This window comes from Castor canadensis, chromosome 15 (genome assembly GCF_047511655.1).
Source record: "Castor canadensis chromosome 15, mCasCan1.hap1v2, whole genome shotgun sequence".
Classification (NCBI taxonomy): Eukaryota; Metazoa; Chordata; class Mammalia; order Rodentia; family Castoridae; genus Castor; species Castor canadensis.
This window is the reverse complement of record NC_133400.1, coordinates 14342995-14367188: the sequence shown is the minus strand read 5'-3', so window position 1 is coordinate 14367188 and position 24194 is coordinate 14342995. Positions and strand designations below refer to the sequence as shown.

Genomic DNA, 24194 nt, shown 5'->3' with positions numbered 1-24194 from the left:
AAAAAAAAAAAAGTTTGGAATGGTGGGAGAAATAAATATTACAGCATGATTGAGTGCTGCCTGTCACATCTGCTTCTGCATCTAGCTATGAGAGAGAAGACTCAGCCCTCAGAGGCGTAGAAGCCATCAGCAGAACCAGCCCTAAAAGCACCTTAACAGTCAGTGTGTAGTCCTAACCGGGCACAGGCGAGAGTCACCATGTACCAACCACTTTCTGAGTGCCCACTGAATTTCTCCCAGTGGCCTCTAAGCAGTACATCCTTACACCATCTGGCAAGCCTACATTTATAAATGGGGCACAGAGAGGGTAAGGAACTTTCTCAAGGTAACACAGCTATAAGTAAGGGAGGCCCAGCCCTGGACCACCCTGGGGCAGGGGGTGGGGGACCTGCCTCTCCTACCTGGTGAGCATTCCTAGGTTCTTAGGGCCTTCTCACATAATCAGCCTCAAGTTCTTACCACTAGAGTCACTTTTTTTTTTTTTTTTTTTTTGCGATACTGGGGCTTGAACTCAGGGCCTTCACCTTGAGCCACTCCACTAGCCTTTTTTTGTGATGGGTTTTTTCAAGATAGGGTCTCTCAGAACTATTTGCCTGGGCTGGCTTTGAACCATGATCCTCCTAATCTCTGCCTCCTGAGTAGCTAGGATTACAGTGACTAGAGTCACTTTTAAGAGTCAACTGGAGGCTCAGGTATGGTGGTACACACCTGTAATCTCAGCCCTTGGGAGACTAAGGCAGGAGGATTGTGAATCCAAGGCCAGTCTGGAGTACATAGTGAGGCCCTATCTCAAAAAAAAAAAAAAAAAAAAGTCAACTTGAGCAGAACATTTGCTGGATTAAGGCATTGCTCACCTGGAAGGGACGAAAACTTTCCAGCATTGGTTCTAAGTGACAATGGAGGCCAATTAGAAGCCTTATATATCAAATTAAAACTGTGACCAAGGCAGTGACAACCAGTAAAGAGGGGAGGAAGACCCTAAAGCAGTGGCCCCCAAAGCTGGGGAAGCCTGACATTTGGAGGAGGGTGAGGCTCTGTGCAGGCTCAGGCCTGTCTGCCCAAGCCACAGCCCTCCTCAGCAGGGAGGCCATGAGGAACTGGTAAAGACCACGTGAGCCATGGCTGGAAACACAGTATTATGTAACAGACTAAAAAAATTGCCTCACCAAGCACTTGGGCAACCAAGTCCCCCAGTGACAGCCAGAGGCGGGAGGAGCCCAACCATCCACCTCAGTCCCTGCCATCTCTCTAGAAGGAATGGAATTGACACAGGCTCCACTCCTGAGCAGTCAATGTGGGAAGTCAGAGACATGACTGAGCCCTCAGGTAAGTCTCCCTCCACTCAGAAAGCACCAGGGTCTTCCTCTCATAGGGTGAGATCCATGGGATTCTGGCCCATGTTTTGCATTTGTCTTTTTTTTTTTTCTCTCTTTTTTCTTTTTTGGTGGTACTGGGGCTTGAACTCAGGGCCTCGTGCAGACACTCTACCACTTGAGCAACAAGCCCAGCCATTTCAGCTTCAGTTATTTTTCAGATCATATCTCACACTTTTGCCCAGGGCTGGCCTAGACTGTGATCCTTCTACTTCTGCCTCCCACATAGCTGGGATGACAGGTGCATTCCACCACTGTTTTTGAGGTAAGGTCTTGCTGACTTTTTTTCCTGGGCTAGCCTGAAATGGCGATCCTCCCACCTCTGCCTCCCAAGTAGCTAGGTTGACAGGCATGAGCCACCATGCCCGGCCTGCATTTGTCTCTTCTGAGGGACTGAGAGATGCTGGGAAACCCAATTACCTCCACCTCTAACACATAGCTCAGTTATGGGCAAGAAGCAGGATCTCAATAAATGGTTGTTTGGAAGAAAGAGCGGGTGAAAAAAACGAATGAGTTCAGGTCAGCCCTGTTCACACCGTGTACACGTCTGTGTGTGCTTAGATCAGAGGCCCAAATATAATTAACACCTGATGTAACCAGAATGATTGCCTTTGGGTCCCCAGACTTTCTGTGCTGTTGCGGCAGGAAGGCGTCCCCAGACCCCTGAAGAGCTGCACATTGAACATCCGTCCGAGGGAATGACCAAAGGGCTTCTCAAGCAGCCGAGGACTGACAGCAGTGACCTGGGCTCTGCTCAGGAGACTGTCCATGTGCAAGGGACAGGAAGAGAGCACTGTGACCCTCTGGACACCGAGGGTCCCGTTATGGGCATTGGCGGGGCAGCAGGTGTGTGGTCACACTGTGTACCTCCTTTTGTTTCCTGGAAAACACTTTCCAAGTGAAGTTTTCCACACCCAGAAACCTCTTGGCTGCAGAAATTCAAAGAATGGGAGTGTTTACTGAGTTCCCTCCCCCGAGACCTGGCCCTCTGGAGAGCCGCCCAGTGTGGCTCCCCAGTTATTTACAACCTGCTGGGTGCCAATTCCAGATCATTCCCACTCCACTCTCCCGTAGGTGCCCAGCCCTGTCCCCCGGTGTCATCTTACGAGTAGCAAGTCATGACAATTTCAGTCCCACACCAACAACTCCAAGATTCTCACAGAAGTTTCCCTGACTGCCAAGACTCAGTCAGCACTATGAAAGGCCAAGACTGGAGGTAGGCCACACCACAGTTTCAGCACCTGCTCACGGTGTGCTGGCACCACAGAGCCACACTAGGGGAGAAGGAAGTCACGGAGCACACCTTAGCCAAGCAGAACACTAATCACAACTCTCCCAGGCCGATACAAGGTTGGAGATGACCTCAACCTGGCCTCTTTCTAACTGGGGTTAAATTCTGGCTAAGTATGAAAGAAAATCCCAAGCCACAGTGATTTAAGCATGTGGGGATTTATTTTCTCAAATTAAAGTGGGGCAGTAGGCAGACAGAGCTCCTGTTCCATGAAGCACTTTTGACTTTCACCTCTATCATCCCTGGAGGGCGACCCTGATCCTCAGGTCTGAAGTGGATGCCAGAGCTCCAGTCATCATACCCATGTTTCAAGCAGCAGAAAACATCCCAGAAATGTCATACAACACCTTCACTTGGATCTCACTGAATAGAAGCTGGTCATGTGACCAAACTCAACTGTAATGGAACTCAGGAATGTAGTCTTTATTCTGAGAATGTAGAACTGTCTATAAGACAACTGACTGATCTCTGCAGAGGTTACTGTTCTAGATTAAAGGAAACTTCTGTTGACTCTGGAGCCAATGCGAGTGATGGTGGAATCCTCAGGGTCCTAGCCAGGTGCATTGCAGAGCTTGGTGTGGGAGAGAAGGCTGCACCAGACCTTGCTTCCCCCAGAGTCCTCCTCCATCACCTGGGATGGAGCAAGCAGCCATATCCCATCACCTGTCAGAGATAACATCATGGCAACAGATAGAAAAAGAATGATGGAGGCATGCCCAGTGGATCAGCGCACGCCCTCAGAGACTAGGACAAATGTTACATTTGAGATTAGAAGAATTTGTCCTCCTTCCATCATTTCTGCTCATATCACCTTGAACCGGCACTTAACTTCAGCTTCTTCATCTGTGAAATGGAGATAATCACCCGCCTCATAGGCTGCCTGAGGATCCTGTGAGATAGCATGTGTGAAAACTAGGAGCGGTTGTGTACTGCTGTAATCCCAGCACTTGGGAGGCAGAGGTGGGAGGATCAAGCATAGCAAAACCCTTTCTAAAAAAAAGAAGGAAAGGGAGGGAGGGAGAAAGGGAGGGAAAGGAAGAAAGGGAAAGAGAGAGAAGGAAGGAAGGACAGAAGGAAGGAACAGAGGGAGGGAGGGAAGGAGGGAGGGAGGGAGAAAGAGAAAGAAAAGTTGCATGTGACTTTCTGAAATTCTATAAGATTATTAGGAAGATGGAGTCACTTGTCCCAGCACTGCTGCATCACCCTGTTAGACAGTTATCCACAGACACTAGGGCCAGATGAACTATTTCAAAATCCCTTGTTTGGGATGGCTTGAGAAAATCTCCAGATTCCTTCTGTCAAAAGTGGAAACTAATCCCCTCCCTTTGAGTGGAGGTCTGGACTAAGTGACTTCTTTCTAACTAGCTGGAGATGTGACTCAAGTAGTAGAGTTCAAACCCCAGGACCACAAAATTATAAAAGTAAAAAATTGTAAGAATTCTTTTGCCAGGTAAAATATATGATGCTCTGTCAAATTTGAATAAACTTAGTATAAACGTGTCCTGTGCACATTTGGAACAGACCTAGATTAAAATTCATTTGTTCTTTGTCTGAACTTCACATTTAATTGGGCACCCTGTTATTTCTTTTTGTTTCACTAAAACCAGCAACTTTGCTCTTCTAATGAACAGAATGAGTGTGGCTTAGCAGCCTCTGACTTCCAAACTGGGTCATGAAAAGCACCACCTCGCCCTCCTCTGCAGTGACACACTCTGAGAGGAGCTGGATACCATGTTATGAGGACACTAAGCAGCCTGGGGAGAAATCCACCCCTACTTCCTGTCCATGGCAATCACCACCTTCCCCAGTCAGGTGAGAGAACCATCTTGACAATGGTTTCTTGAGTCCCAGGTAAGCCTCAGGTGCCTGCAGCTCCAGCCAATGCCTAGGTTGTCCCCTCATGAAGTTGAGCCAGAACCACCAATCACCTTCTTCTGAGCTTCTGGCCCAGGGTCCCTGTGGGGTGACAGGTGATTGCTGCTTTAGGTTGCTGAGTTTTGGAGGCTCAATCCCTGCCCTGGTTAGCACCGTGGTTCCTCTAGAATGTTCCCCACCCCATGGGGCACTGGCTTTCGTCGCTAGTCCCCATTCTACCACCTTTCTTCAAGAAGACCAGAGCCCCAGACAAGTTTCTGTGAACACTCTTCTTAAGGTACATAGTACGAAGTCTGCCTGTTGAAAGGAAATGAAGTCTTGAATGAAAAGAAACTAATGACACTTTTCAGAAGCTCCAAGAGGTCCTCTGCCTTCACCAGCAGGAGACAGTTGGGCCTGGCACTCCAGCTCTCTTGATCCCTAATTTATGGCTTTAATCCCTCAAAGCCCTAGTTGTTTTCTGGAAATACAGGAATACCTCCCTCTCTTCTAGGACTTTTGTGATGATTTGGAATATTGAGAATGACAACTAACATTTATTAGGAGTTGGGGATGTGCTAAGCACTAAGTATGTCACATTTAATCCCCACAGCAACCCTTTGCAGTGGGTACTGCCGTTATCCATTTTGTACACGTTGAGAAACTGAGGCACACAAAATGCACTTGATTGCCCACAACTAGTAAGAGCATGATGTGCCTGGCACTTAGTGTGCATACTTTTCAGAGTCACTGCTAGGATTTCATTTGTCCTTCAAACCAGTTTTTACAGAGGAGAAAAGAGGCCCTCAGTGAAGTCAGGCAAATTTTCTCTGACTGACTCTAAAGTCCCCACTCGTCCCCTCCATCAGCAGTGAGTCTCCCATCCATAGCCCATCCGGAGCCCTCCTGCTCACTGCTGGCTGTTCTCACACACCCCTTTGTCTGCCTGCTGGGGATCCTGGGTCTTGAGAGTCACCAGTCACTGCCATGGGTTGGTGTGGACCTAGACTGGAAGCCCAGATTCATACCTGACGCCAAAGCCGGTTTCAATGGACTGGCCCAATATCAGCTCACAATAAACAAGCAGATTTCTGCCATCTTTTACCAAATCAGAAGCCAGCAGGCCCTCCTGGTGCAGACCACAGGGAGCAACAGAGCATGGTCCTCATCAGGTGGAGCCCATCCCACACCTCCACCATGAAAGCAGAGCGGGATGAACCTCAGTGTCCTGCACACTTGACTGTCCCACCAAGAGGACCAGAACAAATGCCACCAAGGACCACTGAGCTATCCAAGTTACACCCCTGGCCTCCAAGTTCAAGGTGAGCAAATCTCCCACTCCACATCTTTTCCTGCTTGTCACTGAGACCACGATTCTGATGTTTTCTTGGACAGGTCTACAGAACCCAAACCAGAAGCAGTCTATCAGAAGGCCAGCAGGGAACTGTGACTTGAGGCACCTTCCTTGCCTTTGAAGGAAACTGCTACATGAAGGAACCCAGCCACTCTGACCTGTAGCTGAGCCTGTGGTAGGCCCCACCAGCAGGAGGGAAGGCAGAGACAAGGGAGAATGGGGGAACCCAGGGAAAACCAGGCTTTCCATCCTCCCTGTGGTCTGGCTCAGTGGAAGCCCCTCTCTACACACACACACACACACACACACACACTCTCTCTCTCTCTCTCTCTCTCTCTCTCTCTCTCTCTCTCTCTCTCTCTCTCTCTCGGAGAGAGAAGAGAGTGTGCCAGTCACTCTGCCGCCGGAAGTAGCTTGCTTAAACCCTCAGTTACTTTGCTCTTTTCCACCATGGACAGCCATAACGCAGGCTGACCCCAGAATGAAGGCGGAGAAGGGAGAACCACTGTACTTGGAAATTCCAGTGAGGGCCACATGAGAGGAAAGTGGCTGTCTCCAACAAAGCAGGAGAGAATTTATAAACTGGGAGGTAACAATCGACATGTTAAACGCTTACAACCTGTGCCCAGGCACCCCCTTCTGGGGCTCTGTTCTAAAATTATTTCAGGAAGGGCAAAAACACAACCCAGCCAGCCGCTGCTGCACCATCTGTGGTGGAAACTGAAGCAGCCAGCGTGTGTATGCAGAGATAAATGTTGACGTGTTGATGCTGGGGACGAGGAAGGTGGGCCTAAGGGATGGCCATGGAGAGACGCGGTGTAACGATGTGTGCAAAGTGCCATTTAACTCCTAACTGCGCCCAGATAACTGATGTGAAATGGGCAGGCGAAGCCAAGGAGGCACTCCACAAAAAGTACCATAGGGAATTGTCAAGAGTACTGGTCATTCTGGGCTCCATTCCACTCGCTGTCAAGGCTCCAAGGGAGACCTGATAGATGCTTTGAGAATATGGTGTCACTCCTGTCCAGCTCCTGCCACAACTGCAGAGCTGGAACCCGATCATGGAAAACACCAGACAAGCCCCAGTAAGGGTATATCACAATTGGCCAATTGGCCTCTGTTCTACAGAGGGCAGAGGAACTCGTCCGGACATGGGAGACTACAGAGACAGTGTCACGTGTGATGCTGAGCCGGGTACCTTTGCAGCTCAGGCTGAACAGGAAGCTGGCCTGTGTTCCTTTTTTCTCTGCTGTGGAACAAACCACTGCCAACTTGTGGGTGTGGAACACCATTTCTTCCTCACAGTCAGTGGGCCAGAAGTTGAGGCTGACTTAGCTGAGCACCATATTCAGCGTTTCCCAGGCCAATATCAGTGTTGCCACCTTTAGGCTTCCATTGCTTTCAGGTTGTTGCAAAATTCCTTTGTGGCTCTTGGTCTGTAGTAGAGCTCTCCAGAGAAGCAGGATCAATTGGCGATAGATAACAGATAGATTAGATAGATAGATAGATAGATAGGGCCCAATTTACTTAAGTTCCACTTAAATTTTTTTTACTTTATAATGGCGTGAAAGTGATACACATTCCACAAAAGCCAAATGTCATTTTTTTTCTTTTTTGGCATTACTGGGATTTGAACCCAGAGCTTCAAGCTTGGTAGGCAGGTGCTCTACCACTTAAGCCATATCCCAAGCCATTTTTACTTTAGTTACTTTTCAGATAAGCTTTCACTTTTTGCCCAGGGCCAACCTCAGACCTCCTGAATAGCTGAGATTACAATGTGAACCATCACACCCAGCTTATTTGTTGAGATGGGGTCCTGATAACTTTTTTGCCTGAGCTGCCCTCAAACTGCAATTCTCCCCCTCTCTACCTCCTGAATAGCTGAGATTATAGGCATGAAGTACCACACCAGCCAAATTTTGAATTTTTGCTGAGGCTAGCATTTTGTGGTATAAGACAATCTCATACACCCAGCTCCAAGTCAACCATGCAATCACAAGAGTAAACAACCATTGTCCAACAGTGCACCGTGTCACCAGTGTTTTCTGGATATCGTGCTTTACATTCTCCCAGCCCATGTCTCTTAAATGCCCATCTGAGTGTGAACCTGGGGTCCAGTACTGCATTATAGAATAGACTGTGACTGATGACTCTGCCCTGCTCCGGGCTGATGTAAGTTTAAGGCAAGCAAAACTATGACATTTGGTAGGTTAGGTGTATTAAATGCATTTTTGACTTGTATTTTTAGAATCTCAGGAGCTGCTTGGGATGTGACCTCATTGTAAGTCGAGGAGCATCTGGACATATGTGAAGACATCTTCAGATAGAGGCTGAAAGATCTCATGACCTGCTGTCTAGAAGGTGGAGAACTAGGGCAGCCGGTGGTGTTATTCAGTCCAAATGCCTGAGAACCAGGCAGCTGCCGATGTAAATTCCACCCACAGGCAGATGAGTCGAAAGGTCCCCCTCAAGATGTGACAGGCAGGGGGAGAAAGGGGGCGAGCCCTCCTTCCTCGGCTTCTGCTCTGTGCAGGCCCCCATGTTGGAGGCCCATCCACACTGGGAAAGGCAGCCTGCTATCTGGAAACAGACACAGCCACAGCCTGCCTGCCTGCCTGATGATGACCTGGAAGTCGTGTAGCATGGAGAAGTGCTGCTCTGGTGATGCTGGGGCTGTGAGGTACAATGTACTAGTTTGCACAAAGTCTACACTAAAATATTTGAGGTTCTGGGATCAGATCAGATCACCCTCCTCTGATTCAGTAGAAATAACAAGTTCCAGGTACCATTCTTAAAAACTTTCTATAGACGTGTGCAGACAGATAAAAAAGGCAGATATCTATGGATATATGTGTTTGTATGGCCATAGAAAGAAGAATGCCTAGAAAAAATCTAGAATAATAGATACAAAAGTTCACTGTGCTTACGTTTGGGAAGTGGAATTGTCTGGGGGAAAGAGGTGGACAACTTTTCTTTCCGGGCTCATATATTTTTATATTGTTTAAATTTATTTATATTATTTTCATAACAAAGGAAAAGCCGTTTTAAAAGGACAGTGGGAGACTGGCCATTGGTTCTCTGGCAGACAGTGAGCAGGCGGGGAGGGCGCACTAGCTGAGCAGTTTGAGATTGAGCCATGGTTTGAGTTCTGTACCACAGAATGGGTGTTTCCACAAAGCTGCAAGAAATCGCATTTAAAACAAGCTGCGCAGAGGTGAGGGGCCCAGGCAATCCTGTTGGCTGTGAAGATGAGCCAGTTCCAACCCAGTGCACAGACAACGGCCCCAGCTTCACTTTGCCACGTGGTGTTGCAAAGAGGGATATTTCTCTGTTGCTTCCGTTAATGGCTAGACAGCTTTAGCCTGACCAATGTTCGTCATGCACTTTGAGGAGCTTCTGCCAACAGCACCGAGTTATAGATACCTTTCCTTTGTTTGTGTGGTACTGGACTTTTAACTCAGAGCGTACACCTTGAGCCACTCTGCCAACACGTTCAGTGTTAGAATTTTTTTTTCACAATAGGACCTCGAAAGCTATTTGCCCAGGCTGGCTGCAAACCATGATCCTCCTGATCTCTGCCTCCTGAGTAGCTAGGATTACAGGCGTGAGCCACCAGTGCCTGGCTACAGATACTTTTAAAGCAGGGGACAGCAAGCACATTTCCTGTACAGACTGCATTGTGTCCGTTCAAATTGATATGTTAATGCCCTAAGCCCCAGTACCTCAAAATGTGGCCTTACCTGGAGATGGCATCTTTCCAGAGATAGGTCATTAGAAGGGGACCTAATCCCAAGTGACAGGTGTCTTTGTATAAAAGGAAATTAATACAGAGAGACAGAGAAAGGGAAAACAATGTAAACACACAGGGAGAAAACAGATACCTGTACACTGAGGGAGAGGCTTGGACAGGTCCTTCCCTCATAGACCTGCAGCCGTATTGGACTGACTTCTAACCTCCAGAAGTGTAACAGATGCATTTCTGTTGGTGAAGCCACTTAGTCCATGGCACTTTGTTAGGGCAGCCTCAGCAAATCAATGTATTTCCCAAAGCCACTAAGCTTTCCTGCCAGCTACACAGAGAATCCAGCTGGGATCGTGACTAGATCTGAAACAGAGGCATTTGGAACAGAATCCCTAGGGACCCATGGAAAATGTGGCTCTGACTCCAAGACAGAGTTCACCTCAACGCAGGGACAGAAGCACAGTTGCACTCGAGTACACTTCTCCTCGTGCCTCGCAACAGCACGGCATAGCACTTTCAGCTCTCTTAAGTTCTACTGGCCCATTTGCCCCCCCCCCGCCCCGCCCCGCTCCCCCCCCCCTTGCTATGAGAGAAAAAATTTAAAGCCAGTTCTTTTCCTTCTTCCTTTTGCCCATTCCCATTTTTCCCTGTTTTGTCACTTTGCCTTCAGTAGAGTGAACAGGAAGCAAAGAAGGTGATGAACAGCCATTGCAAGACACATGGCAGAGGCACTCGGCACAAGCCCAGACTGGCTTGTGACTGAATACATCAGTAACCTCTCTGTCACCATCTCCTCACCTGTAAGGTGACCAAGCATCTGCCCATCAGTGCTTGGTGGGTATTAACTGACATAGTGGTGGCTCTTTATCAAGCTTCTCAGTGTAGCTCTGAACAGGCACTGCCAGGGCACAGGACATCCCTTCAGCTGCTGCCTCCATGGTGAGAAATGGGGAGCTGTAAAAGCTTACAGGAGCCAGTTGGCTCTACCAAAACATAAAACACACCAATTCTTTGATCCAACTATGATCACTTTTAGAACCAGCTAGATATTAACAGCCAAGCAGAGGCACAGGTGTGTGTACAAGAATGTCCCCTGAGGCATGCTCTGATAGGACAACACTGGAAGTCATCCAAGTGATCACAAGAGGGGACCAGCTAAACCTTACCCACTATGAAGACGACGACAGATTGGCCCATCTCATAACAGGGAAGAAAGGAGGCTGCAAACCATCCTTGTGATGTGTCATTTTTGTGAAAATGTAGAACTACTATAAACATGGAAAACAGTAGACATGCTATGCCTAGGTGTACAAAAAAAAAACCTCATGAACAACTCTGTTGTTCATGCATAGAAAAGTCTGGGAGGCCATACAACAAACAGTAGTTACTTCTGGAGAGTGAGATTAGGAGAAAGAGGAACTTTAACACAGAGTATTATATTGTTTGAATCACTATAAAGAATGTCTCCCAATTTTATAATTTAAATAATTTAATGGCATATGTTTAGGAGATATATACTGAAGCACTTATGAGAGTTATGATGGTTGCAACTTCCCCTCAAATGCTTCAAGCAATAACAAATAATATATATTTATTAAAGTTTTATACATATATATGTAGAGAGAGAGAAAGCCACTATGAAAGACGGTAACAATTGGCCAATCAAAGTGAAGGATATATGGACGTTCCCTGCACTGTTCTTGCAACTTTTGTCAGTTTGAAATATGTCAAAATAAAGTTTTTAATAGTTAGAAACTTAAATAAAGGCAGACTGAAAGGCAGGGTCCTGGGAAGCCCCCAGCAGACCCAAAGAGTAGAGGCCTAGAAGGACCTACAGCATCTGGGCAAAGCCTGGCCCCCCCAGAAAGGGATGGGGTTTCAGTCCAAGTTTTAAATGGCTTTATTTGCTCCATGACTTTTATCCCACGTATCCAATGTCCTTACGATATTGAAGGATCTCAGGACTTAGATCAGAAGGAATTGTGAAGTTCATAGTCTTCTGAGTGACGGAGGAGAGCCTTCACTGGTTCTGGTGAACAAGTCACAGCTTGGGGAATGTGGCTTGAGAGAGCCATTCTCTTTTCACAATCCAGCCACAAGGCTCGCCCAAGTTGGTGGGAAGGTTCTAGTTCAGACTTCAGACAGCCAACATTGTCACCTCCGGTGATCTGCTGCAATGGCATCTGTGACTCTGCTAAATCCCTTCTCTCTGGAGAGAGAACGGTGGCTTCAGCAAGTGTGAAGGCAGCCTGGCCTAGCACTGCGGGAAGCCCGCACTCACTCACTTGCCCACAAACACGCCGCCTCTCTCCCAAAGGCACCATCCCACCCTGTGCACCCTGTGCCCCCAGGGACCTGGAGTTATGTCCACCCAGGTCTGCACAGCAGGAAGAGAATCGATTTTCAGTACTGACAGCTCCTGACAATGAGCCAGTGTGACTCACTTAACAGCTTAATTCTGCCAGAATTTCTCAGACCCCTGTCCCTTAAATAAGTGGCAAACCCTGTCCTGAAAGCACCAGTGCCTTGAATTCAATTCCCTTGGCACCATTCGTCATTCGTCAAAGTACCAATCATTTTCCCCGCATTCAGTGTATCTCTCCAATCCTCTGTGCACGAGCAATAGATGAACAACATCCCTGTGGGTGAGTCTTTCCTTCCCAGTTTAATTTCTGACTGACTCTGTTTGTTTTTGTTTGTTTGTGTTTCTGCGGTACTGGGGCTTGAACTCAGGGCCTTCACCTTGAGCCACTCCACCAGCCCTATTTTTGTGAAGGGTTTTTCAAGATAGGGTCTTGAGGAACTATTTGCCTGGGCTGGCTTCAAACCATGATCCTCCTGATCTCTGCCTCCTGAGTAGCTTCTGACTGACTCTGACTCAAACCACACCAGCCCCACTCACTTCAGGAGGGCCTCCAGCTCGCGCTTGACCCTGCCCACCACGGGCGGCCCCCGGTAGGTGAGGGCAGTGTACAGCTGCACCAGGGAAGCCCCTGCCTGGATCTTCTCCAGTGCGTCCTGCCCGCTGCTCACACCGCCAACCCCGATGATGGGAATTCGGCCTGCAGAGAAGCACAGTGCAACGCTGTGAAAGGGGGTGAAGGTCAGGGCCTTGGTAGGGCAAACACAGTAGGGAGGGAAAAGGGACTGCCATGTGGCCCAGGAGCCAGAGCCACACACACATATGAAGACATGAATCTGTAGGCTTGCCTTGGGTGAGGGCGTACATCTCCCGGATGGTCTGAGTCGACAGGTCTCGAAGGGGCTTCCCACTCAGACCTCCTGTCTCAGAGCGCTGGGCACCCTGGAGACTGGCAGGGCGACTCACTGTGGTGTTTGTGACAATCAGTCCATCGATGCCCAACTGCAGTGTGACACAGAGAAAGAGCCTCAAGTTATGGTCCGAGAGACTCAGAGAAGCTGGTTTAGATGTGAGGCAACCACCAGACTGGCTGGGGCCACCCCCTTCAGCCCTAGAAGCAAAAGCTGCACAGGCCTCACTCCACTTCTCGTCTAGAGCAAGTGTCAGAATGAGCCTCAACGTGACATCACATACTGACTACCCACAACACCCCTAAACAGGGTGTAATCCTTAGAACAAGCTGCTTGATAGGGTCTTGTCTGAGACCCTAAGGAAGTAAGTGTGGAACCAGGATTTAAAGCCAGGACTCCAAGGCTTCGTCTGTGTTCCCACTACTCTCCTTCACCACAGAGGCCTGGAGTTCAGACCAGGTGGAGAGGGTGAGACAGATAACACTGCAGTCCCCACTGAGCCTGGCTGGAGAAGCAAGCATAGGCCTTTGAGCCCTTTCTAGATGAAAACAAGGAAAGAGAGGGACAAGATATCTAAATATTCCCTTTTTATCATAGGATAAATTAATCATGACAGACATTCAAGCAGCCTTCCATTTCACAGACAGGAACTCACCATTATGCCATTCTGGATTGTCCCAGAGGTCCAAAGAACCTCTGTGGACAATGAGAAGCATTCCCACCCTCGGGCCACCCTGACCCAAACCTCTCTTGCCACACTGGCAATGTCCTCCTTGTCTTGGGCTGTGAGGTCCGGGGCGATCTTCACCAGCACTGCAGGCTTCCGTGCTGCCTTTAAAGCATCTCTCTCCTGGAGCACCTAGATAGGGACCCCAAGTTACAGGTCAGTGTTTTCACTGAAGCTTTAAACTAACCCATGGGCGATTTCTTCTTTTCAGAAAACCCAGAATTCAGTTATGTGAGGGTCCAACTGAGATGGATCTGGCTCAATTCTTTTTTCTTTGTAATTTTTTTGGCTTAACACTTTTGAACCAAAAGATCCCTACTGGCACCAGCTACTATCTTAAAACTTGGACTTTTGTTCTAAAAATAACAGTACTGTCACAAGCAGCACTGTGTGATGAAAAATAATTCCATTCATGCTGGGTGCTAGGGACAGAGTGATAAATGAGAGACGTGTCCCTGCTCTGTGGACCTTAACGATTTAAGAACAGACAGATAACTGAATAATTAATTACTAATACACAGAATCAGTGTTGTGCTTTGGGAGGGTGTGATGAGGGGTCCTAACTGGCCCAGCTGTGAAGGACAGTTTCACACCAGGTATGCTGAAGCTTCCCACTGGAAAATGAACAGGACAGGGAAGGACAGGCTGGAGATGACATGAAGGTGTAATAACTCACCTTGGTCAGCAGGCGGCGCAGCTCAGCCTTCCCCTGCAGGCTTCGCAGCCCAGCAGTGTTGGGACTGGACACGTTCACTACCAGGTAGTCAGCCAGTGGGCCCAGGACTCGAACCCCTTCTGCGTAGTCTGCAGCAGCATCCACTGATGTTTTATTCTTTCCCAGGTTTATTCCCAGTGGCCGCCCATCTGTAAATATCATTGCTCAAGACTCAGTCCAGTTTCCTGGGCAGTATTTTCAGGCCATCCCTGACTCAAGACCATGAGCAGCTTCCAGAGCTGGCTTTCCTTCACCAGCTGACAAAGGTGGTAGGTGAACTGTTGCCTAACCAAAAAAAATCTCACCATCTGTGTCGCAAAGTATGGACAACTACAAGCATGTTTTACTGCATTCTGCTTCTTTTTACTTTTCAAACTTACATGGAAAATGGAGAAGGTGAGAGTGAAAATGCTAGTGATAAAAAAGGTAAGGCTGGGGTGTAGTATAGTGGTATAGCATGTACTTGGCATGCATGAGGCCTAGGGTTCAATCTCCCCCCCAAAAAGCTTATTTTCCATAATCATGACTAAAATGTAGATGTTTTTATAATTTATGTAGTTCTCTGAGAAATGGAACTTATAATTAGGGTGACCATACCATTGCAGTGCTTCCATGATAGGCCTGATTACTCCTGGGGTCCAGGCATAATTATTCATGCCTGTCTCCGTTTCACTCTCAAAACTGTCTTAACTGGCAGGGAAGTAACACAGCTGCTATACTTAAAACTCCATGGCACTGTCAAGTGACTTGCATTTTGGGCCTCCAGAAAAATGACTTTCCAGAAGCTTGCTATGTATGAAAGAAAGGAGTCGTCTGCACTTGGCTTCTCCTAAGACACCATCCTATCTGCAGAGGTCACTGGCACACCACTGGTACAGGCTGCTTCTGCCATCTGATGCTTGGGAAAAGACCTAGGATGCCAAGTTAGTTCACAACACATAAGGCCAGAGAGGACAACATCCAGTACTGCTATCCACCTTCTCGCACCACAAGTCACAAATTGCTTTTACCAGATTTGTGTAGCTAATTTCCTGAGGAGGGTAAGGGAGGGGACTGGAACCCAATCAGCTTAGTGACATAACCCAACATACTTAGCTACTTGGAAGCTTCCCAGGTCTAGCACCCATGAAACCAAGACCGTTTGTAAACTTGAGTTATTTTCCACACAGGTAAACTGGCTTGCAGGCATGGCTTCACATGGCAACTGGACCTATCATTAAAACATCTGTTCAGGCTGAGAAGACCCCGGAGTTAGGAATGGCTTGATGACCCTATCCAGGGCACCACTGCCCTGTGTCAACAAACACTGCTGGGCATGGTGCTGGCAAGATGCTTCTTCAGGGTTCCTGGATGCCAGGGATACACACGTGCAGAGCTCAACCCCAGGATTCTGCCTTACTCCAGTGAATGTGAGAGTGAGCAGGGTAGGCAAGGGAGAACAGGTGAGAAAGCCAGTACACAGGGCACCATGGGCATTAAACGAAGAAAAGGAAGGCAAAGGAAAACCATGGAAGTTATGTTGTGACCTTCAAAGTTCTCCGAATAAGAGGGCCTGTCACATGGTAGGGTCTGGTCTATTGAAGCTAGGGGTTGCTAAACATGGTCATCTCTTGCTCCCGCCATCTGAAATTGCAGAATGCCTCTTTTCCTTCCTGACATGAAGACAATCTTCATAGGTTTTCTCATTGTGCCATCAGGATATGTAATGAGCCTACCACCTCCTGGAAGAAGTTCCAGATGGATAGGAAGAGAAAAATTCTTCCTCCTGGGCTGCTGCCCCACGCAGCCATGGGTAGGAAGACACCACACAGGGCTACAACCCTAAGTGCAACTGAGAGGGCAAAAGAAACCCACACCACAGGAAACACATACCAGAATCTCCAAAGGCAGCCGTCAAATGTGCATGCTGCTTCTGAACCAAGTCCTAAAGACTGATCTCCAAGTAGGAACATTACTCAGTCCTGAGTGGACAGACGTGTGAGTAACTTCCTTCTTTAGGCTGCTCTGTGCTCACTAACACTCCTATAGTCAATGTACATTATTTACACAGTGGACAAAGGACAGCAGGGCAGGGCATGGGAAGATGGCACGCAGGTCAGCTTACATCTCAGCTCCCCAGTGGGCACAGATGGGCACTCTGCTCCACTTGCCCCCAGGCTCCCCGAGCTAGGACACAACATGGGTCATATGCCAGGCTCTGCTGAATTGTGAGATTAAATTAAAACCATAAAGGCTCCTACAGGAAAATTCTCATAGGAGAGGAGCCCAAGTTCCTCCATGGTTTTTTTCCTCTTGCTCACTTATGTTCACTTCCCCAGGAATGTTCCCAGTGTTTCCCCCACGTTTTCTTCTAACAAAGAAGGAAGTCCTTCCCTGCTTCTCTGCTGTACCTTCAGTGAGCTTGGTCTGCTTCTGCTGTCTGGCCCGTAACCTGCGCTCCACCGCTGAGAGCCCATGGCTGTTAAACCCGTACCTGCAGCACACAGCCAATAGGGGAGGGGCAAGGTTAGAAGGCAACACTCTGGAAAAAGTACTGTGGTCAGTTCCACCACATACTTATGACTTTAAAAACCAAAAGAGCAAAACAAATCAAATTAGTTCTTAGTCTTTCAATGTCTAAACACCCTGGGACTCACAGAGAACTTGCCAGAACACCATCAAGCACAAAGGGAAAGATTCAAGATTCAACAGTGCAAACAAGCTGTGAGCAACTTGCATAGGAAACAGCCTGGCCCTGCCTGGACTGTGGCTCCCCTCTGTACCTGGTCACCCCACGACCTACTCCCCTGGTCTCCCTACCCCTCCAGCTGAGCCTTGTCATTGTCTGATAAGTGTCTGCATGCCATCTCCTGCAGGGGCTCCAAATGCTCCTCCTGGAACCCATCCTGCCACCTCATCCTTTCTGCTTGATGAAATCATTCCTTCTTTCTGGCCTGGGTCAAATGTTCCCTTTCTTCCTTGCATAAAACCCCCAGCTATGAGGAGTTCTCACCCTCTGACATTAAGAGTGCTTTGCTCCTATCTTTCACCTGACTCAGGATGTACATATATGCTTAAGAGTCCACACTAGGTTATAATCTTCTTGAGAACAGGCTCATGTCTTACTTCTCTATCACTCTGCAACCAGACATCCACAAAGACCTCATTTCCCTTTTTCCTCCCGTACCCCCAGCCCCACTGTGAATTGCTGACCTAGTGACTATCCCCTCCCCTTCTTCCTCATACAGGGTAAAAACACTGATGTCAGCAAGGCTGACAACTGAAGCACGACAGGGACCAGGTGTGGTCACTGAGAAGCAGGTATTGAACTGGAGCTTGGGAGAGTCCCTGCCCTTTTCCCTTTCTTCGGCTGGATGTCCATGTGAGGGTACAGTGCTTTCAGCTGTGGTGGCCATCTTACAAGCAGGAGGGGAAGGCCTGGACAGTCTCGACATTACCCTGCCATGCAGCCAACCCTGAAACTGCCCACTGCCCTGGAGTGAGAAGAAAATAACAAATGCCTGTTGTTTAAGCCACTTTGTTGCCTGCAGCCAGAAGCAACCCAACAGACATAGTGGCACATGGCTCTGCTAATTTAATAAACTCACCCATTCTCCCAGCAGACGTGTACTGAGCCCTACTACATGCCATACAGGGCAAGAAAGCTGAATGCACAAATGCCCACAAGCTACTCCCCAGCCATCTAAAGCTGTGACAAGTCAATCTCCCAGAAAGTCATTAACAGCCCCAAGAGGGCTCTCCAAAACTCTGTTGACAAAGGAACTTTTCCCTTTCTGGGTTTGCTGTAGTAAAATTGTCCAGGATGATGACGGGTAGGGCCTTACACAGCTAGGACTTGATTTCTCCTTCTTTAGGAGAGCTGCTGTGTGCGTTGAACACTACATTTCCCTGCTCACTGAAAGGCTAGGGCACGGCTGCTGACCACATATGGCCTCACAGCTCTCCAATAGTGGCTGATCCACAGTGAGGTGCTAGAGTAAAGGGCACAATGACTTTGGAAGACTTGGTGCAAATAAAAGGAGGAAAAGAGCTCATGAATAATTTTTATATAAATTCCACATGAAAATGATGATTTTAGAATAAATTGTGTTTATAATTAAATCATAATAATTATAAATAAAATACATAATTTCACCTATTTCTTTTTCTTGTTTCAATGTGGTCATTAGAGTATTTCAGGTGACACATTAGGCTCACATTATATTTCTGCTGGCCAGCATTGGACAAGGGCATTAGAGTAACAACACGGAAAAGCACAAACTGTGAAGTCCAGCTGTGACTGGAGCTAAGTAGTTTAGAGCTCAGAAGCAATAAAACCTGCTTTCCAAGGCTGGTGTGAGGACCTATGCCCAGCACACAAGAGCTGCTCAACAGGGCTCCTGAACATTCCAAATGACAGAAAATGACCACAATCATGTGAGAAAAAAACCCAAGGCAGAGCTTCCACCTCTGAGGTCCCAACAGGGCAGAAGACATCCAGTCAACCCTAGACCACAACCTACCTGTTAATGACGGCTTGGTCCTCCGGGAGGCGGAAGACCCTGGGTCTGGGGTTCCCATCCTGTGGCTGGGGAGTCACACTTCCTACTTCAACAAAACCGAAGCCCAGCTTATAAAGTCCATCCACAGCTTCCCCATGTTTGTCAAATCCTGCAGCAATCCCTACTGGATTGCGGAATTTATGGCCCAGAACTCTCACTTCCTGGAAGAGGGAAACAGTCAGGATACACAAGGCAACACCAGCGTTTCTCAAAGTGTGGTCCCCGGGGAGTCTGTTAAACACCAGCAAGCTCACAGAATCTGAATTCTAGAAGGGCTACATGGGGAATGGAGCTCTGAGTTTACTTGTAAGAGAGCTCTGCTGGCGATTCTGCTGCCTGCTGGAATCTGAAAGCATGAGGCTTCGTCATTGATGCTGCAGAGAGCCAGCATTTCCACCGTGGGTGAAGAGAAGATGGGCACAACCTTTTCAATTATGGTTAGGATTCGTATCTCCTACTACCAGCCTGGGCGGGAAAGTGGCTCACTGATGTTAGCCCCAATGCTACTTTGAAACCAGAGCATTAAGCAGCAAAAACCCTGTAATCAGCCTAATTAACCAGCCCCAGCTATGTCCCTCCACCCCAGGCTGATAAGCCCAGCAACCTCCACAGACTCCCAGGGGGAAGCCGGGGGCATCATGGTGCTCAGCTGGGAGGCCTTGCTGCTGGCTCCAGCAACCTGAGGAAGGGCAAGCACCTCCCAGGGAGAAGCCACCTGACCCTGGAAGCAGGAGGTAAGGAAGGTGCTCCAAGCAGGGAGAAGAACAATGAAGGTAAGAATGTGTAGGGGACACCACAGGACAAGAGGCAAGAAGTGTGGCTGGACTAGGGACCCCTCAAGGATAGTGGTTCTCAACCTTGACCGCACAATGCAATCCCCCAGGCAGCTGCCAGGCCTCTCTGAGATGATGGGTACACTGGTCTGGCAGAAAGCTGCCTCCATACCAAGAGATTCTAACCATAATGGGAACTGGGGATTTAGGGAAATGGTGGAAAACTAAACCTAGAAACATAAGTTGGTGAGAGCATCAAGCGGCCTGGCTGTCGGTTAAGAAGTTGGGATGTCTAACATGGTGGTGCACACCTCTAATGTCAGCTTCTCAGGAGGCTGAGGTGGGAAAAGAATTTGAGTTCATGAGTTTGGGACCAGCCTGGGCAACACAGTGTGACCATCTCAAAAGAAGTCATTGGGACCAAATTCTGTATGAGCTGCAGCAAGAGTGGACATGCAGTGGCATTCAAGGTCACAGCATGAGGACCACACCGGCTGTTAGCTGTGCCCACCTGGACACAGCTCTGTACCACCCTTAGCCTCCCCTCCTTCTCGCCCCTTTCTGCCTGGACCTCTTAACTTCCACTTCACGCTGACTCGGGGCTTTCAAACCCAGTCTGGGGTGGGGAATCCTTAATGAAAGGAATGCTCTTCTAATCCTGCAGTGGCCTTTGGTGTTTGAAGACGGCTCGAGACTGTCTGATGGGAAAAAGCAAGATCCTAAGGCCCAAGGGACAATGCAGCAAAGGGCCTCTGATTCCTAACAGTGACCCTTCCCCCAAATGGGTCTGAGGTTTCCATGTTCAAATCCTTCTGCTATCCCCTACTTTGTAAGAAGTCTCTAAAAGGAAACTGCCAAGGCTTCCACAGGGATACAGAGTCTCTGAGGTACACCTTGTTTGCTGCAGTGACCCCAAAACACAGCTCAGTATGGCATTCGACGGGGCCCAGGTGCTCAGGCTGGGGCAGGTATCTACCTTCCTCCCAGGCTGACTGTACTCACCTGCCTCCCATGAGATGTTTAATGACTGGCAGACTTCCCTAGTCAGCAGAGGAGAGGACTGAGCTACCTGTGACCTCAGCAAGGTAGGACAATGCTTGAGGTTGGGTCTGAATCCTGGTTCTGTCATTTCCTAGCTATGTGACTTTGGGCAAGTCACTTAACTGTAGTTGGTAATAACAGTAGGACCTTGCTCGTGGAGTAGTTAATGATTAGAGAACATTGCCCAACAAAGTAAGTCTCAGAAGTTATATAAAAGTCACTGTTATGATGTAATCATAGGATATGATACATAATAACATGATGACTGCTCAGATCGAACCTCAGATTCTCACTAACTTTGAGCTCTGGTTCTGGAATGCTCAATTCCAGCTGAGACCCATCAGTAGCCATGACCTTCCCCTCATACAGGGTGTTCCAAGAGTACCTACCAGCATGTCAGAATCTTGAAAAGTAGCCCGAGGAAGGAGTCCCAGGGAGGTGAAGCGAACAGCCAGTCTGTGGGCTGACTCTGGGTCCAGCAGCCCCTGCAGAGCTGGCATCAAATATTCAGCATAGAAGTGCTCATCCCCCGTGGTAGTGAGGTAGGAAGTGAAGAGAAGTCCTCCACCCCCCAAGATGACTATCGCATCCAGGGCCTGCTTCTGGAGAAAAAGAGCACATATGCAGGTTCCCCACCGGGCCAGGCTACAGCACCCTCCCTGAGCCATTATACCTAGTCAGAACATAACAGGTCATATGAAGTGACATTGCTCACCTCTGACACGAGTCCCCTTTATTTCTAGTCCTGCTCGCACACAGGCCCCTAAAGAGGCTGTGTCTACGCTCTGCTTACACAGGCTCTGGCCCTGAAGGTTTTCCTTAGGAAGCTAAGGTCAGGGTTTTCAAGAGGCGCAGTTCTACCCCCTATGGGTCATGTGAGGTATTTTTGCTGGTTACTGTGACAAAGCAATGCTAATAGACTTAAGACAGAAGTCAGTGAAGTCCCATTCTTTGCTTGAGACTGATAGATGAATTGTCCTGTATGACTTTTGAACATATTACTGACATTCATGTAAAACATTCATATTATGAGTCTAGAGGCAAACTCACTGACATGATTTTCATATACAGTGACTTTTCCAGGAATACAGTTATCTTGTAAATTGAGGTACAACCATGCTGTTTTGCACGAAATATTATAAAAAATTAGTAACCCCTCAAGAAATCCCATGGGGAATGGCATGGTGTTTTGGGGTGTTGACAATACAACACCCCTGTGTCACTCACAATTCTTTTTATTTACCAGGATGAGAATCCTTTGGCTTTTTTTTTTTTTTTCTGGGTTAGGGGTACATTGTGGCATTTACAAAAATTCTTCCAGTATTTAAAATATATCATACTTGAATTCACCCCCTTCACCACTCTTCTTATCCCCCTGGCACTCCATTTCTAAGCAAAGGCTTAAACACCCAATCACCTCACATTGAAACATGTTGAATTACATTTGATTTCCTTTAATTTCTCCTTTATATTGTGGAAGGGTAATAATGGGAGGGGGGAGGGGGAAGGAAGGAGATTAAGGTGACGGTAAGTGGTTGATGGACTTCATATACCTATATGAAACAGAACTAGAAACCCTTGCAATTGCTTTAAGTGGGGTGGGAAGGGGGCTGAGGGGGAGAGACGATGGGGGCAATGTAAATAATGTACTATATACATCTAATCGGAATTGTCACTACAAGTTCCCCCGTATAACGAATATATAAGAAATTTATAATAAAAAATTATACATAGAAAGGTTATTAGCTTGAATTAGAACATATGTGTAATATAAAAGGTGGTTGCAAGACAAAAGGAGTTCCAGGTCTTGTTGGGTGGAAAGTAGTCACTGTCCCAATTCAAATGGATCAAAAAAAAAAAATTTTTTTTTTTTTTTTTTTTGCGGCACTGGGGCTTGAACTCAGGGCCTACACCTTGAGCCACTCCACCAGCCCTTTTTTTGTGTTAGGTACTTTCAAGATAGGGTCTCTCAAACTATTTGCTCAGGCTGGCTTCAAACCGCGATCCTCCTGATCTCTGCCTCCTGAGTAACTAGGATTACAGTTATGAGTCACCAGCACCGGGCTGGCTGCTTTTCTCTGATTTATCACTACCAGATGCCAGGTCACTCGCCATTTCAATCATTCATCAAATGTAACTGAGGTCAAAGGTGGGCAAAGCAGACCTGGCCCCAGCCCTTCTGGTGAGTATGAACTCATGATCACTGCTGTGAAGGAAGAAAGCATTTGTGGCATAATGGAAGAACTCATCAAATCTCGGGTAAGGAAAGGCTTCCTTGAGAGAGCCTTAAAGCTGATATTGAAAGGATAAAGAAGAGTTTAAAGGGTGGCCGGGTGCAATGGCTCACATCTGTAATCCCAGCGGTTTAAGGTCAGCCAGAGCAATTAGAGAGATTCCATCTCAACCTACAAGCCAGGTGCGGTGCATCCCACCTACGCGGGAGCCTATAGATAGGAGCATGGCGGTTCAGTTCGAGGTCAGCATGGACAAAATGTGAGACCCTACCTGAAAAATACCACAAGCGCAAAAAAAAAAAAAAAAAAGAAAAAAGGGGGAATGGGGGGCGTGGCTCAAGTGCCTAGCAAGAGTGAAGTCCTGAGTTCGGCCCCATTACCGTTAAAAAAAAAAAAAAAAGGCTAGGAGGCAGTCAAAGGAGTTTCAAGCGTTAAGGCTCCCTTGGTGGCAAAAGAGAATCAGAAGTTCACAGTGAGGGGGAAGAAAGTTTGTAACTAAAAAATAAGGCAGAAATAGGTGGAATAACGGCCAGAATAAAGATTTGGACCTTCTCTAAACAGAGAAATGATGCATCAGATAGCGCTTTATGGATCCCATGAAACTGTTAAACTAACGTACACCAAGTATTCCTCTCCCCCAGGAGACTGTGGAAACGCCTGTCATGTCAAATATACGAGTAACTATCCCGTCCCAGGCCTCAGGGACACAGAGCCCCCTCCCGAACAAAACTTCATCTGGAAGGGCTGGGGACGTCTTCACCTAATCCCTTTCCGCGTTAGACCCTGCACACAATGCTAGGCGGTCACGTATTCACTACGGCCCCTGTGTCAGGTTCAAAATGTCCACGTGCACTTACACTCAGATCGCATACACGTGTAAATGCACCTGCCCTCCATTCTCTCCCCACCCGAGCTTTCTTCCCTTGCCACCGCAAGGCTCACTAGTCAGACTCACTTTCAGCTGTCTCCACGCCATATTCCTTCCACCAGTGGGACCGCCTCGGTATTGCCTCCATTAGAGGGTACGGCACAGGCCCCGCCCACCCATGACGCTAGAGCCGCCAACCCACCAATGGCAGAGAAGTTGGGTGGAGCGGACGCCCCCTCCTTCTGCGCTCTTCTCGGAGGTTCTGGTTGGATGTCCGCGCGCATGCGCACTGCTGGAAGCCACGCCTCTTCCGCCTGCTACCTGGCGTCAGAACGTTGCTACGCTTATCCAAGATGCTTGCCTTCGGGGCTGCTGAAGGCTGGAGCTGTAACCTGTGCATCAGTGAGG

General features: G+C 48.0%; 1 protein-coding gene and 1 long non-coding RNA gene across 8 annotated transcripts; one reads left to right on the top strand and one right to left on the bottom strand.

Moving 5' to 3' along the window:
* The first annotated feature begins 1171 nt into the window (after positions 1-1171).
* On the top strand, positions 1172-10172 carry LOC109692197 (uncharacterized). 5 transcript variants are annotated; one of them, XR_012441908.1, is made up of 6 exons: positions 1172-1326; positions 1997-3624; positions 4296-4476; positions 5632-5840; positions 5914-6047; positions 8121-10172. It is a non-coding gene; the product is annotated as an uncharacterized lncRNA (long non-coding RNA). The 5 variants fall into 5 exon arrangements; XR_012441910.1 differs by lacking the exon at positions 5632-5840; XR_012441909.1 differs by lacking the exon at positions 5914-6047.
* Positions 10173-11496: 1324 nt separating this feature from the next.
* Dhodh (dihydroorotate dehydrogenase (quinone)) lies at positions 11497-23984 on the bottom strand. Of its 3 annotated transcripts, none has more exons than XM_020172682.2 (9): positions 23874-23984; positions 21074-21286; positions 18832-19031; positions 16720-16802; positions 14291-14478; positions 13633-13746; positions 12825-12978; positions 12517-12676; positions 11497-11823 (listed from the first exon to the last, which is right to left on the bottom strand). In XM_020172682.2, the coding sequence occupies exons 1-9, from the start codon at positions 23892-23894 to the stop codon at positions 11769-11771; spliced, it is 1188 nt and encodes a 395-aa protein (XP_020028271.2). In that variant the 5' UTR covers positions 23895-23984; the 3' UTR covers positions 11497-11768. The 3 variants fall into 3 exon arrangements, with proteins under 3 accessions (XP_020028271.2, XP_073911830.1, XP_073911831.1); XM_074055729.1 differs by having other exon boundaries at positions 21074-21283; positions 23874-23952; XM_074055730.1 differs by lacking the exon at positions 23874-23984 and adding an exon at positions 21400-21527.
* Positions 23985-24194: the final 210 nt, after the last annotated feature.

Excerpts from the sequence above, each read along its gene's own strand:
- Dhodh (XM_020172682.2), bottom strand. The coding sequence starts at position 23,894 with ATGGCGTGGAGACAGCTGAAA. Across the intron at positions 14,479-16,719 it reads GCAGACCAAGCTCACTGAAG|ATGGGCGGCCACTGGGAATA; the intron begins GTACAGCAGAGA and ends TGATATTTACAG. Across the intron at positions 11,824-12,516 it reads GAGCTGGAGGCCCTCCTGAA|AGAGAAGGGATTTAGCAGAG; the intron begins GTGAGTGGGGCT and ends TTCTCTCTCCAG.